Source organism: Trichechus manatus, unplaced genomic scaffold (genome assembly GCF_000243295.1).
Source record: "Trichechus manatus latirostris isolate Lorelei unplaced genomic scaffold, TriManLat1.0 scaffold00220, whole genome shotgun sequence".
In the NCBI taxonomy this organism is placed as follows: Eukaryota; Metazoa; Chordata; class Mammalia; order Sirenia; family Trichechidae; genus Trichechus; species Trichechus manatus.
Window position 1 is genome coordinate 3,105,865 of NW_004444156.1, and position 12,688 is coordinate 3,118,552.

A 12,688-nucleotide genomic window follows, 5' to 3' on the forward strand; every position below is an offset into this window, starting at 1 on the left:
TACTCTGCCCTACAGGGTCACTATGAGTTGGAATCAACTTGACGGCAATGAGTTTGGTTTTTGGTTTTGCCTGGTTTAGGTATCAGGGTTATTTTGGCTTCATAGAGTTTGGTAGTGTTCCTTCCTCTTCTGTGTTTTTGAAGAGATTGAGTAAGATTCGTGCCAACTCTTCTCTGAATGTTTTATAGAATTCTCCAGTGTAGCCATGTGGTCATAGGCTCTTTTTGTTGTTGGTAAAGAATTCTTGGTTGGCAGTTGTTTTTGTTCAATATTTTATATATGTCTCCGCATTGTCTTCTGGGCTCTGACGTTTCTGGGGAGAAATCCTCACTGATTCTTATGAAAGATCTTTGGTATGTTATATTGCATTTTTCTCTTGCTGCTTTCAGAATTCTCACCTTGTCTTTTGTTTTCAAGAATTTTATTAGGATATGGCATGGAGTTGATCTTTTTGTGTTTCTTCTAATTGGAGTTCATATGGCTTCCTATATTTGCAGACTTGGTTCTCTCTTCAGGTCTGGAAAATTCTCTCTGATTATCTCTGGAAAATAGTTTCTATGCCATTACTGTTGTCATGGTGCTCTGGGATCCCAGTGATTCCAATGTTAGATTTCTTAATTGAATCCTGTATTTCCTTTTGGGTTTGTTTGCTTTTCTTCTTTTCTCTTGAGACTTGATAAGTTCAGTTATTTTGTCTTCTAGTTCATTTATCCTATCTTCTGTCCATTCAACTGTTGTTGAGTGTTTCTCTTGCTTTTTCTAATTCAACTGTTTTGTCAGTTGTGGTAGTTCTTTTTTTGTTGTTTTCAGTTTCCTTGTTGAGTCTCTCATGGTGTGACTTCATTTGTTTCCTAATCTCTGCTAGTGTGTTTTCTGTGTGCTTTTTGCTTTATTTAAACATAATTAGCACAATAGTCTTAGAATTTTCAATTCTTTCCATTAATCTGGCCTCCATAGAAGAAATTGCCTCGTCTTCATGTTTTGCTTTTGATTGGTCCTTCTTCTCTTGTGATTTTGTGTTTTCCTATTTTTTGTTGACCTTGGGCCATTTTATTATCTTTTTTGTTGTTGTTATTTTTACCTTAAATTTTGTTTTCTACTTTCTGTGGGAAAATTTTCTGATTGGGTGCCCTGGTGGCAGAGCAGCCAAGCGCCCAGCTGCCACTTGAAAGGCCAGCCGCTCCGTGGGAAAAAGATGTGGCAGCCTACCTCCACAAAGATTCACAGCCTTGGGAATCCACGGAGCAGTGCCAGTCTGCCCCACAGCGTTGCTGAGTCAGAATGGGCCCAGCGGCAGTAAGCTTGATATCTTCTCCTGAGAGCCACTAGAGGGCACTCTTATTAATAGGTTTTATTCAGTGCTGATTCAGTTCTGCAGGCTTGATCTCTGGAATTCAGTATGCATGTTCAGGCATGGGAGAGGTTGTTTAGCTGGTCACAGATACTAACATAAGCAGTGGGGCTCGACTTCCCTGAGGTGAAGGTGGGGGCTCTGTATGTCTTTCCCTCACAGGTGCCCCTGCACAGGCTCTTCCAAGGTGTCCTGCTGTGATAAGGGAGCCAGCCATTTCCCTCTGTGTTGCCCATCTATCCCTAGTATTCCCTTGCCCTTGCAGTTCCTCCCAGTCCTAGTGACTGTCTCGGGCCTCAGTGAGATTCAGTAATGCCACAATCTCCCTTCACCCCTTCCCAATTGCACAGCCTGTGAACTCCCAAGGCCAACCTGTGCCTCTGTAAAAATTCGGGCTACAGCTTCCTCAGATTAGCTCCCTTTATGTGTTCCTTGTTTGGGATGTTGCCCAGCCCTGTCCCAAACTGAGTGCTGCAGATGTTAGCAGGTAGGATCTCCCGGCTTCTGTGCCATCTCTGCTTCTCCCCTCCCCTGCTTCTGGACTCACCTTGACTCTCCAACACTTCAGCTGCCATCTGGAGTTCTGAGTTTCAGTCTGGGCTTGTTTTTATTTGTTGTTCAGGGGGTTAGTTGTTGAGTGAGTAAATGGGAGTGTCCACTTACTTCACCATCTTGCTTCGCTTCTCTAGTTAGAGTATTTCTTGGGTGGCTCCTTGTTATCCTTGTTAAAATTTCCAGGGCACCCCAAAAAACTCCAGAGACTTTGGAGTGATCTCAAGAACCAGGCCTAGGAAAATCATGCATTCATGTGTTCAGTTATTCACCTAACAAATACCAGAGTATTGTTGGTTTGAGATATACTTCTAGGCATTTAAGATATAAAATAACGAAATCTATTTCTGCTTTAAAAGATCTTATGGTATGGTGATAGAAACTGACTAATAGTAATAGAAATGTAGTAAGTGCTCTGAGAGCATGGGTAAAGGGTGACTAACTCTACCCTGGATTCAGAGAAGGATTCTCAAAGTTTTTAGCTAGGTCTTACAGGATGAGTGATAATTTATTAAATAGGAGAAAAGGAAGATGGGAGAAGATTCTAGGCAGAGATAATAGTGCTTCCAATGTACAGAAATGAGAAAGGGCCTGACTTGTCGGGGATGGGCTTCAAGCTCACTACAGTGACAAGCACAGTATGGATGTTGTCGAAGGGATGGGGGAAGATGCTGAGTCTCAGTAAAGGGAATTTGTATGTATATGGGAAGGGTCTTAATTATTACATTATAGAGCTTGGGCTTAATAGTTTGAGCAACGTGTAAACAGTAGGTAAGCATGAGTGTGACATAGCTCTATGGTTTAGATATGTGGCTGATGTGTGTAGGGTTAACTCAAAGGATAGAGAGACTTATAAAGCAAGGAGCTAAGTAACCAGGTTGTAACAGTAGTCCCGGTGAGAGTGAGTGAGATTCTGAATTAAGGAAACAGAAGTTAAGGATGGAGAAGAGGGATTAGAGAAATAATTACGAGGTAGAATTCATAGAAATGGCCAATAAATTTTGTGTAGGAGGTGAAGATGACCGACATTTCTATTGCAGTTAATGATACATAGGAAACATAGGGTGAGGGTGAGATTTGGGGACTGAGAACAGAAAATGGTGAGCTAGAATTTATATGTCATATGATGTCTATGTGATATTGTTCAAGAGGAAATGTCCAGGTCTGTAACTCAAGAGAAAATTCAAAATTGTAGATACAGAGCTAACTATTCTTCGTGGTAGGCCAGTGAAGACACTAGAGAAAAAACTGGACCTGTAGTGGAAACAAGGAAGTTATAAATAATAAAAAGCTGACAAAATGTCAGGTCCTGGTTGTCTTCAACGTTTGACCAGCACTGCTGAACTGCTCATTCCTGGATTTATTCTTTCTTTTCTTGCCACCCGTGTATTAGTTTCTTATTGCTGCTTCAACAAATTACCACGCAATTGATGACTTAAAACAACACAAATTTATTTTCTAGATGTCGGTAGTTAGAAATAAGTCTTACTGGGCTAAGATCAAAGTTTTGGCAGGGCTGTATTCCTTACTGGAGGCTCCATTTAAGGGAGAATCAGTTTCCCTGGCTTTGCCAGCTTCTAAAGACCACTTGCATTCCTTGATTTGTGATCTTCTTTCATCTTCAAAGTCAGCGATAGCTGGTCAAGTTTTTCTCACATCACATTGCTCTGACCCTGACTCTCTTCTGCCTCCTTCTTTTTAGAACAACCTCGTGATTATATTGGGCCAATCCAGATAATCCAAGATAATCTACCGATCTCAAGGTCAACTGATTAGCAGCCTTAATTCCCCTTTGCCTTGTAACCTAACAAATGTTCACAGATTCTGGAGATTAGGAAATGAGTGTTTTGGGGGGGCCCACCATTCTGCCTGCCACACCCTGTTTTTTCTATTTTCTTACACATCAAGGTAAAGGAAGAAATATTTTTCTCTTAATAGAGGTAGCTTCTTTATTTACTGGACACAGTAGCAGAAAAACCACAAAATGGCTCCATAAGTGATATGCAGAGAAGAGAATTTGTGTTGCTGCTATTGAAGTGAGGTGGGGATCAGGTTACATGGAATTTGGTGGCCTTTCAAACTCTCTTGGTAATAGAAATGGAGAGGAATTGCATAAGGATTATTCATTATCTTACATTATTTTAGAGGGGATTTTGCAATAAATATGTTTCTTATCATTATTCCTCATATTATTTCATCGTCTGGTGGAACTCACTTTTTTCTGCTTATTTGGGGAAAGTCTTATAATATTGAATCTTGGTATCACCAAAATGCATGCTGTATGTAATTTTTTTTTCTTTTCTTTTTACAGCGTTTCCTTGCGTGAACTCTGTGAAAATGAAGATGACAACGTGGTCTTAGCATTTGAACAACTGAGTGCAGACTTTTTTGAAAAATTTAACAAAATCTAAAACAAGATCTCCTCCAAACTACTTAAAATATTGCCACGGGTGTTTTTAAAGTCATATTTTATGATTATCAGGGCTTTGCCAGAAATACATATTTGGGGCTCTATGACATGAAAAGAGCAAGCATTTTGAAGTCAGAGCTATGATCAGACTGGCCATGTTCTATCATGTGTACCCTTGGACAAACTATTGAATACCTCTGAGTCTCCGTGTCTTTATATAATTGACTAATAATGCTTACTTTCCAGGTAGCTTGAGGATTGATTAAGAAAAATGCATGGAAAAAAACTTGCATAGAATAATAGATCAATAAATGGTAGTTTTGTTATATTTTTAGTACTTTGAAGTTATTTATAGTTGAATTTTAATTTCCAAATTTAACATTTTTAATTATGCCCCTACTTTATTGAGGACCCATGTTAATACAAGACAATCAGTTAAGTATATATGCATTAGTTATGGAAGAAGAAAAAAAATAACATTGAGTCTGCAAGGGACACACTGCTCTCTTTCGGAAGAAGAATCTGAGACTTGAAGTATCTTTCTAGCGTCAGTGATAGCTTTACTGTGAGTCACCCAGGTTGCCTCTTTAGACTTCTCAAAGATCATCAGCACAACTTTCTCATTCTTGGCAGTGGTTAAGGATTTGTACGTGACTGAAGAACGGTTTTCACTCTGTGAGGACTAAGCGAATACTAAATTCTTATTATTTTTCTCCTCAGTGTCATAATTTGTAAAAGGTCTCCTAAGGGTAGAATAAGTGATTAAAGTAATCTAAAGGTGAAATACATTCTTTTAATATAATCACTTAAATGTGATTCCATGATGCATGCATAGCTATCAAATATTTTTAAAATATAAAATTTTTAGTCTAAATGAGTATTTTGTTACAAATTCTGTGATGCTTTAAAGAAAACATATAGCTAATGATTTTACTTTGTTTTAATTGTATATAATATAGAACTGGGAAACTATAAAGAAAGACAATGAGTTCCATCTATTTACCACTGGTCTCTGTGTGTTAATGTAAGCGTCTGTCACGGTGTTTGCAAATACGTGTGCATTTTATATATAATAGTTGATATATAACTGTTTCCTTCCCTAGCCGAAGCCTCAGGTCACAGTTGTGGAATCTATTTTAGACTCTTAACTTGAATTGAGAGCATTTTATTTTCTTAGCAAAAGGCGTCTCTCATCTAATACACAGATGTCTTACTGAAAGAACATAATTGTATGACATTATTTATAAATAGGTTACACTGACTGAGAAAAATACTCGTATTTCATTTTGTCTGGAATAGAACTGACCCATCATTGATTTGTATCAAGCATGTGCCACATTGGGGTCTCTACTTTCTTAGGAGTAAACCCTTTTCACTATTTTGCAATAAGCACTGCAGCAACAATTTCTGAACACCAATGTATTTAGAAACCAGTGTTGTCTCTACTGCTGGTTAATGCCTACTCCGGGCAATCACAGGCAATATTAATATGTTGTCATGTGGCTTTCCACACCCTACTTGTAGTTTCATGCGTCTGATTGAGAGATGAACTGTTTTTTTTTTTTAAATAGTTTTTTTTTTGTTTCTTCTTTTTTTTTTATTGTAGGGGATGAAGGTTTACAGAGCAAACTAGTTTCTCATTAAACAAATAATACACATATTGTTTTATGACATTGGTTGCCAACCCCATGACATGTCAAAACTCTCCCCTTCTCAACCTTAGGTTCCCCATTACCAGCTTTCCTGTCCCCTCCTGCCTTCTCATCCTTGCCCCTGGGCTGGTGTGCCCATTTAATCTTGTTTTGTTTTATGGGCCTGTCTAATCTTTGGCTGAAGAGTGAACCTCAGGAGTGACTTCATCACTGAGCTATAAAGGTGTCCAGAGGTCATACTCTCGGGTTTTCTCCAGTCTTTGTCAGACCAGTAAGTCTGGTCTTTTTTGTGTTTGTTTTCTGAGTTAGAATTTTTTCTATATTTTCCTCTGGCTGTGTCCAGAACCCTCTATTGTGAGCCCGGTCAGACTAGTTGGTGGTGTAACCGGGCACCATCTAATTGTGCTGGACTCAGTCTGGTGGAGGCTGTGGTAGTTGTGGTCTGTTAGTCCTTTGGACTAATATTTCCCTTGTGTCTTTGGTTTTCTTTTTCTCTCTTGCTCCAGACGAGGTGAGATCAGTGGATTATCTTAGATGGCTGCTCACAGGCTTTTAAGACCCCAGACGCTACTCACCAAAGTAGAATGTAGAATGTTTTCTTTAGAAACTATGTTATACCAGTTGAGCTAGATGTTCCCTGAGACCATGGTCCCCACAGCCCTCAGCACTCTGGGAGTTTGGATGTGTCTGTGGAGCTTCCATGACCTTGCCTTGGGCACGTCGTACTGGCTTCCCTAGTATTGCGTACTCTCTTACACTTCACCAAAGTTACCACTGATATATTGTCTATTTTATGTTTCCCCCCTCCACTCATAACTATTAAAGATTGTTTCTTTTTGTGTGTAAATGTTTTCATGAGTTTTTATAATGGTAGTCTCATACAATATTCATCCTTTTGTGATTGACTTATTTCACTCAGCATAATACCCTCCAGATTCATCCATGTTGTGAGATACTTCACAGATTCATCATTGTTCCTTGTCTTTGCCTAGTATTCCATTGTGTGTATGTACCGTAGTTTGTTAATCCGTTCATCTGTTGATGGGCACCTACATTGTTTCCATCTTTTCACTGTTGTGAACAATGCTGCAATGAACATGACTGTGCATATGTCTATTCATGTGATGGCCCTTATTTCTATAGGATATATTCCTAGGAGTGGGATTGCTGGATTGTGTGATATTTCTATTTCTAGCTTTTTAAGGAAGTGCCATATCACCTTCCAAAACGGTTCTACCATTTTGCATACCCATCAGCAATGCATAGGAGTTCCTAACTCCCCTCAGCCTCTCCAACATTTGTTATTTTCTGTTTTTTTGTTTTTTTTTAATTTGTGGCAGTAATGTCGGGTGAGATGGTATGTCATTGTGGTTTTGATTTTCATTTCTCTAATGCAAGTATTTTCTCATGTATCTATTAGCAACTTGAATATCTTCTTTGTTCATATCCTTTGCCCATTTTTTAATTGGATTACTTGTCTTTTTGTTGTAGAAGTGTTGGATTTTCCTGTAGATTTTAGAGATTAGAACTTTGTCGGATTTGTCAAAGCCAATTTTTTTCCCAGTCTGTAGGTTCTCTTTTTACTCTTTTGGTGAAGTCTTTTGATGAGCATAAGTGTTTAATTTTTAAAAGATCCCACTTATCTAGCTTATCTTTTGGTGTTTCTGTATTGTTACTTATTATTTGTATCCCGTTAATGCCGTGTATTAGGGCTTCTACTGTTGATCCTATTTTTTCTTCTATGATCTTTAGAGTTTTGGGTTTTATATTTAGGTCTTTGATCCATTTTGAATTAGTTTTTGTGTATGGTGTGAGGTATGGGTCCAGTTTCATTATTTTGCAGATGGACATCCAGTCTTGCCAGCACCATTTGTTAAAAACACTGTCTTTTCCCCATTTGATGGACTTTGGTCCTTTGTCAAAAATCAGGTGACCATAGGTAGATAGATTTACATCTGGGTTCTCAATTCTGTTCCATTGGTCAGTGTGTCTGCTGTTGTATCAGTACAAGGCTGTTTTGACTACCATAGCTGTATAGTACCTTCTGAGGTCAGGTAGTGTGAGTCCTCCTACTTTCTTTTTCTTCTTCAATAGTGCTTTACTTATCTGAGGCCTCTTCCTTTTCCATATAAAGTTAATGATTAGTTTTTCCATCTCTTTAAAGAATACTGTTGGTATTTGGATCAGTATTGCATTGTATTTGTAGATTGCTTTGGGTAGAACTGACATTTTCACAATGTAATTCTTCCTATCCATGAGCATGGTATGTTTTTCCATTTATGTAGGTCTCTTTTGGTTTCTTGCAGTAGTGTTTTGCAGTTTTCTTTGTATAGGTCTTTTCTATCCCTAGTTATACGTATTCCTAAATATTTTATTTCTTTTAGGGGTTATTATAAATGATGGGAAACCCTGGTGACGTAGTGGTTAAGAGTTTGACTGCTAACCAAAGGGTCAGCAGTTCAAATCCATCAGGTGCTCCTTGGAAACCCTATGGGGCAGTTCTACTCTGTCCTATAGGGTTGCTATGAGTTGGAATCAACTAGATGGCAACAGGTTTGTTTGTTTTTTAATTATAAATGGTATTGTTTTCCTTTTTGTAGATCTCTTTATTGGTGTATAGAAGTCCAACTGATTTTTGTATGTTTATCTTGTATCCTGCTGCTCTGCTGAATCTTTCTTTTAGTTCTAGTAGTTTTCTCGTGGAGTCTTTTGGGTTTTTTATGTATTGTATTATCTAATCAGCAAATAGAGACAGCTATATTAAGTGTTTTATTTTTTGTTTTGTTTTGTTTTTTTCCACTCGATTGAGTCAATCTGGCTTCCTGATATTAGAGAGGAGAATAAGACTATTTATTGCGATCTGTTATCTTCTTAAAAGAGGGGAGTTATTCCTAACCTCGCTGAGGAACCGCTAAAGGGCAGGCCCCCTTCTGATTATAGCGAGTATGTCAAAGACTAACCTGGAGCAATTTAGGAAGAATGAGTTTACATAGGAACTCTGAAAACATTGATATATTGAAGAAACAACAACAAAACTTTATTTGGAAGCCTCTGGGTGGTGCAAATGGTTAAGTTCTTGACTACTAACCAAAATATCGATTGTTTTAATGCACTCAGAGGCACCTTGGAAGAAAGGCCTGGTGATCTACTTCCTAAAGGTCACATCCTTGAAAACCCTATTGAGTGCAGTTCTACTCTGCACACATGGGGTCGCCAAGAGTTGGAATTGACTCAGTGGCACCTGGCTTGTTTTTCTTGGTTTAAGCTTTATTTACTTCGATAAAATGGCAATAATAATAGCACACACCTCATGGGATTTTTGTGGTAATTAAATGCGATGATGCATGTCAAGGGCTAGCATGCTGCCTAGCTCATAAAAAAAGCTCAGTAAAAGCTATTATAACAAGGCCTAATTTTTTCCTGTTAGCAAATGTGTTCTGGTTCTGCGTAGGCCCAGTACAGTACCTAATACTAGTGAGAACTGACGTAAAATAAATTCATGACTTAATAATGAGCTAAGTTCCAGGTTGTTCAGTTTTCTTTCTCAATATCGTCATCATTAAAAAACACACTATTTCCAATCAAAGGAAGAAAATCTGACAGAAGTGAGAAATGTTTTCCACCTCCTTTTTAAAAGAACTTGATTTTCCAGCTTCTAATAAGAAACTCTTTGCTCTTCTGGGCTCTTTCCATTGTGGACAAGCCACCCCTACCCTTTCTTTTCTTTGAAGAGAAAACTGGTTTCCACTTTTCTCCATTTATTACCCAATTCCACTCTGGAGTTCTCACCACCACCTAGAATTCCAAGATACTGTGCATATGCACAACAGTAGGGAATTAAGTGCCTGGGACAGTAAAAAGGAAAGATAAGCTGGCCCTGAAACCCTAATTGCAAACATTAACACGTACACGACAAAAAATAAAGAGCATGTTTTTTCTCAATTTAAATTATTTGTGTTGTATTATTGGTGTTACAAATGTTCACACTGGACAGCAACACTAAAGTTTTTCATAAACGTGAACTTCTTAAAATAGAAACTCAAAGACCATGTCCTATTTTATCCCACTTATACATGCCCAGCATTGGAAGAGGGAAAGGAAAATTCCACCACTTACTGTGCAATTTCAGATTCCACGGTATCCTGTGTAATTCCTCCACCTCTACATTTTCTTAGTTACATTTTATTTAGATTCCTCCCAGATTTCCTGTGTTCATTCCTGTTATCGCCTCTGCTATCTGTGGTTGTTAACGCCATAGAGTGCATTTGACTCACCGCACCCCATGTGTGCAGAGTAGAACTGCTCCACAGGGCTTTCAAGGCTGTGACCATTAGGACGCAGATTGACAGGCCTGTGTTCCTAGGCACTTGTGGGCTGTTCCCGTGGGCTGTTCCATCTGCCTACCTTTTGGGTAGTAGTCCAGTGCTTAACTGTTTGCCACCCAGGGCTCCCGCCTCCGCTATTCCAAAACCAAACCAAGCCCATTGCAGTCAAGTTGATTCCAACTCATAGCTACCCTATAGGACAGAGTGGGATTGTCCCATAGGGTTTCAAGGAGCAGCTGGTGGATTCGAACTGCTGACCTTTTGGTTAGCAGCCCAACTCTTAACCACTGCACCACCAGGCTCCGCCTCTGCTATTACTTCCTTAAAATTCTCAAGTAGAAGAGGTGACTGACCTATCTCAGATCAGTATTCTGCGTCAAGAGAATTGGTTAAGAAGGAAACTGAAATTTAGGGGAAATTGGGGAAAAGGAAACCGAAATGGTTCCAGGTTAGAGAAACGAATCTGAAACTCACTGATTTGGTAGGAGTCTGGCTAAGGCTGCTTGGCGGCTGGGAACGCCCAGTTGGGCTCCAAGGTTCTGGGCGCCGGTCGCTCCCCTGCTCCCTCCCAGCAGCGCACTCAGCAAGATGGCTCATTGTAGGCAGCAAGTCTGTTTCCTAGATGAGGAGCGAGAGGTGCTCCCGGCCAGCGAGGGCCTGGGGGGCTGAGGGGTGTCGCTAGGAAGGAGTCTGGAGCGGAGCTGTCCCGCGGGGATTCTAGGTGTCATTCTATATCTGGCGAGCTGGCCCGGAAGCCGCTGGGGAGCGCGCCAGGCGCAGGCTGCAGAAAGCTGGGAACTGGGAACGCCCACCAGGCTCTCAAAGGCACGAAGAGGCCTCTACCCACTGGGAAAGGCAAGGCGTGGGGAGAGACAGAGGGAAAGGACACCTGCGGATGATCTCTGAGGTCTGAAGAAGAGGGGAGAGTGCTCAGGCATTTAACGACCCTCTTCAAGGACTTGTATGTGGGGTGGGGCCGTACTGTGGGCTATTGAGGGGAAAGTAAGGGGAGTCAGATCTGAGCACAGCCAGTAACACCTGGAATTTGATCTCAGGAAGCCTACTTCCTCCTCCTGGCCCGCATATACGGTATTTTCAACGCCTGTTTGGCTTTTATCATTTTTCTGGAAAGATCATTCGTTTGTCCCTCTCCTTCTCCCTCTACCTTTTGTTTACAAAGCTGCGTTTAAGAATTTCTAATTAATTTCCCAAGGTTTTCCATAACCAAAGAATCTGATGTCGTTATGTAGGGGCCTTGGGAATCATTAAAAACTTCTAAAGGCAGAATTACAGGTCCAAAAGTAATACTGACGTGACACAAAGCTTCAGGGCTTGAATAACTTTCCTGAAAAGAAGAACGTACCATTCAAATCTAAGGTTTGCCATTTGTAGTCTAGGAGAAAAAAAAACAGCTGCAGGCCGTAGAGGGTGCTAAAATAATTGAGGGCGGGTTTTGCATCCAAGGTTCCTGCTCTCCCCTAACTGAAAGATTGTGAATAGTTTAGTGTGTACCCTTCCTGGTATTTTCTACTCAAAAACAAGTGTATGACTCTACAAAAAACAATTGCTGCAGGGCAACCCCACGTGTGTCAGAATAGAACGGTGCTCCATAGTGTTCTCAATGGCTGATGTCGCAGAAGTAGATTGCCAGGCCTTTCTTCTGAGGTGCCTCTAGGTGAATTCGAACTGTCAACTTTTTGGTTAGCAACTGAGCAAGTTATAGCTCTTACCTATCTGTCTATCTATGTATCTAGACATCTATACACTTTTAAAACACATTTGACTCTTATGGTGCTGATGTGCAACATGCTTTTCTTGCTTAGTGGTTTATTGGTTCATATCAGTCTCATTTAGGAACAGCTGTATAATATCCCACTGTATGCCATAATATAATTGATTGGTTTAATTAGATTAGTTTTTTATACCAAAACCAAACCCACTGCTGTCGGGTGGATTTCCACTCATAGCGACCTGGTAGGGTTTCCAAGGCTGTAAATCTTGACAGAAGCAGATTACCACATATTTCACCCGAGGAGCCATTGATAGCGTTGAACTGCTTACCTTCCAGTTAGAAGTCAGGCCCTTTAACCACGGCAACCCAGGGCTCCTTAGTTTTTTATACACATGGTTAAAAATAAACAAACAAAAATCAGAGAAGGACATAAAACAACACAAAAGAAAAATGCCTTTCTTTGCTAACTTCCCCCTCATACTTAGTCCCACATTTTTAGTACTCTTGAGGGTTACTATTATAAAGATATACTTATAAATCTATTTCTTGGCTACTTATATACTTGTAACTTTATTTCTTTTTTAAATATTTTATTGTACTTCAGGTGAAGGCTTACAGAACAGATAGTTTCTCATGTAACAGTAACACACATGCTGTTTTATGACA

The 12,688-nt window shown here is 39.8% G+C and overlaps 1 protein-coding gene across 1 annotated transcript in view; it reads left to right on the forward strand.

The window, feature by feature from the left end:
* The window catches only part of LOC101360108 (DExD/H-box helicase 60), a 96,241-nt gene extending 90,653 nt beyond the window's left edge, over positions 1-5,588 (forward strand). Inside the window, exon 38 of the mRNA XM_023742863.1 lies at positions 4,215-5,588. Within this exon, the coding sequence (XP_023598631.1) occupies positions 4,215-4,314 (100 nt within the window). The 3' untranslated portion in view covers positions 4,315-5,588. The remainder of the gene's footprint in view (positions 1-4,214) is intronic.
* Positions 5,589-12,688: the final 7,100 nt, after the last annotated feature.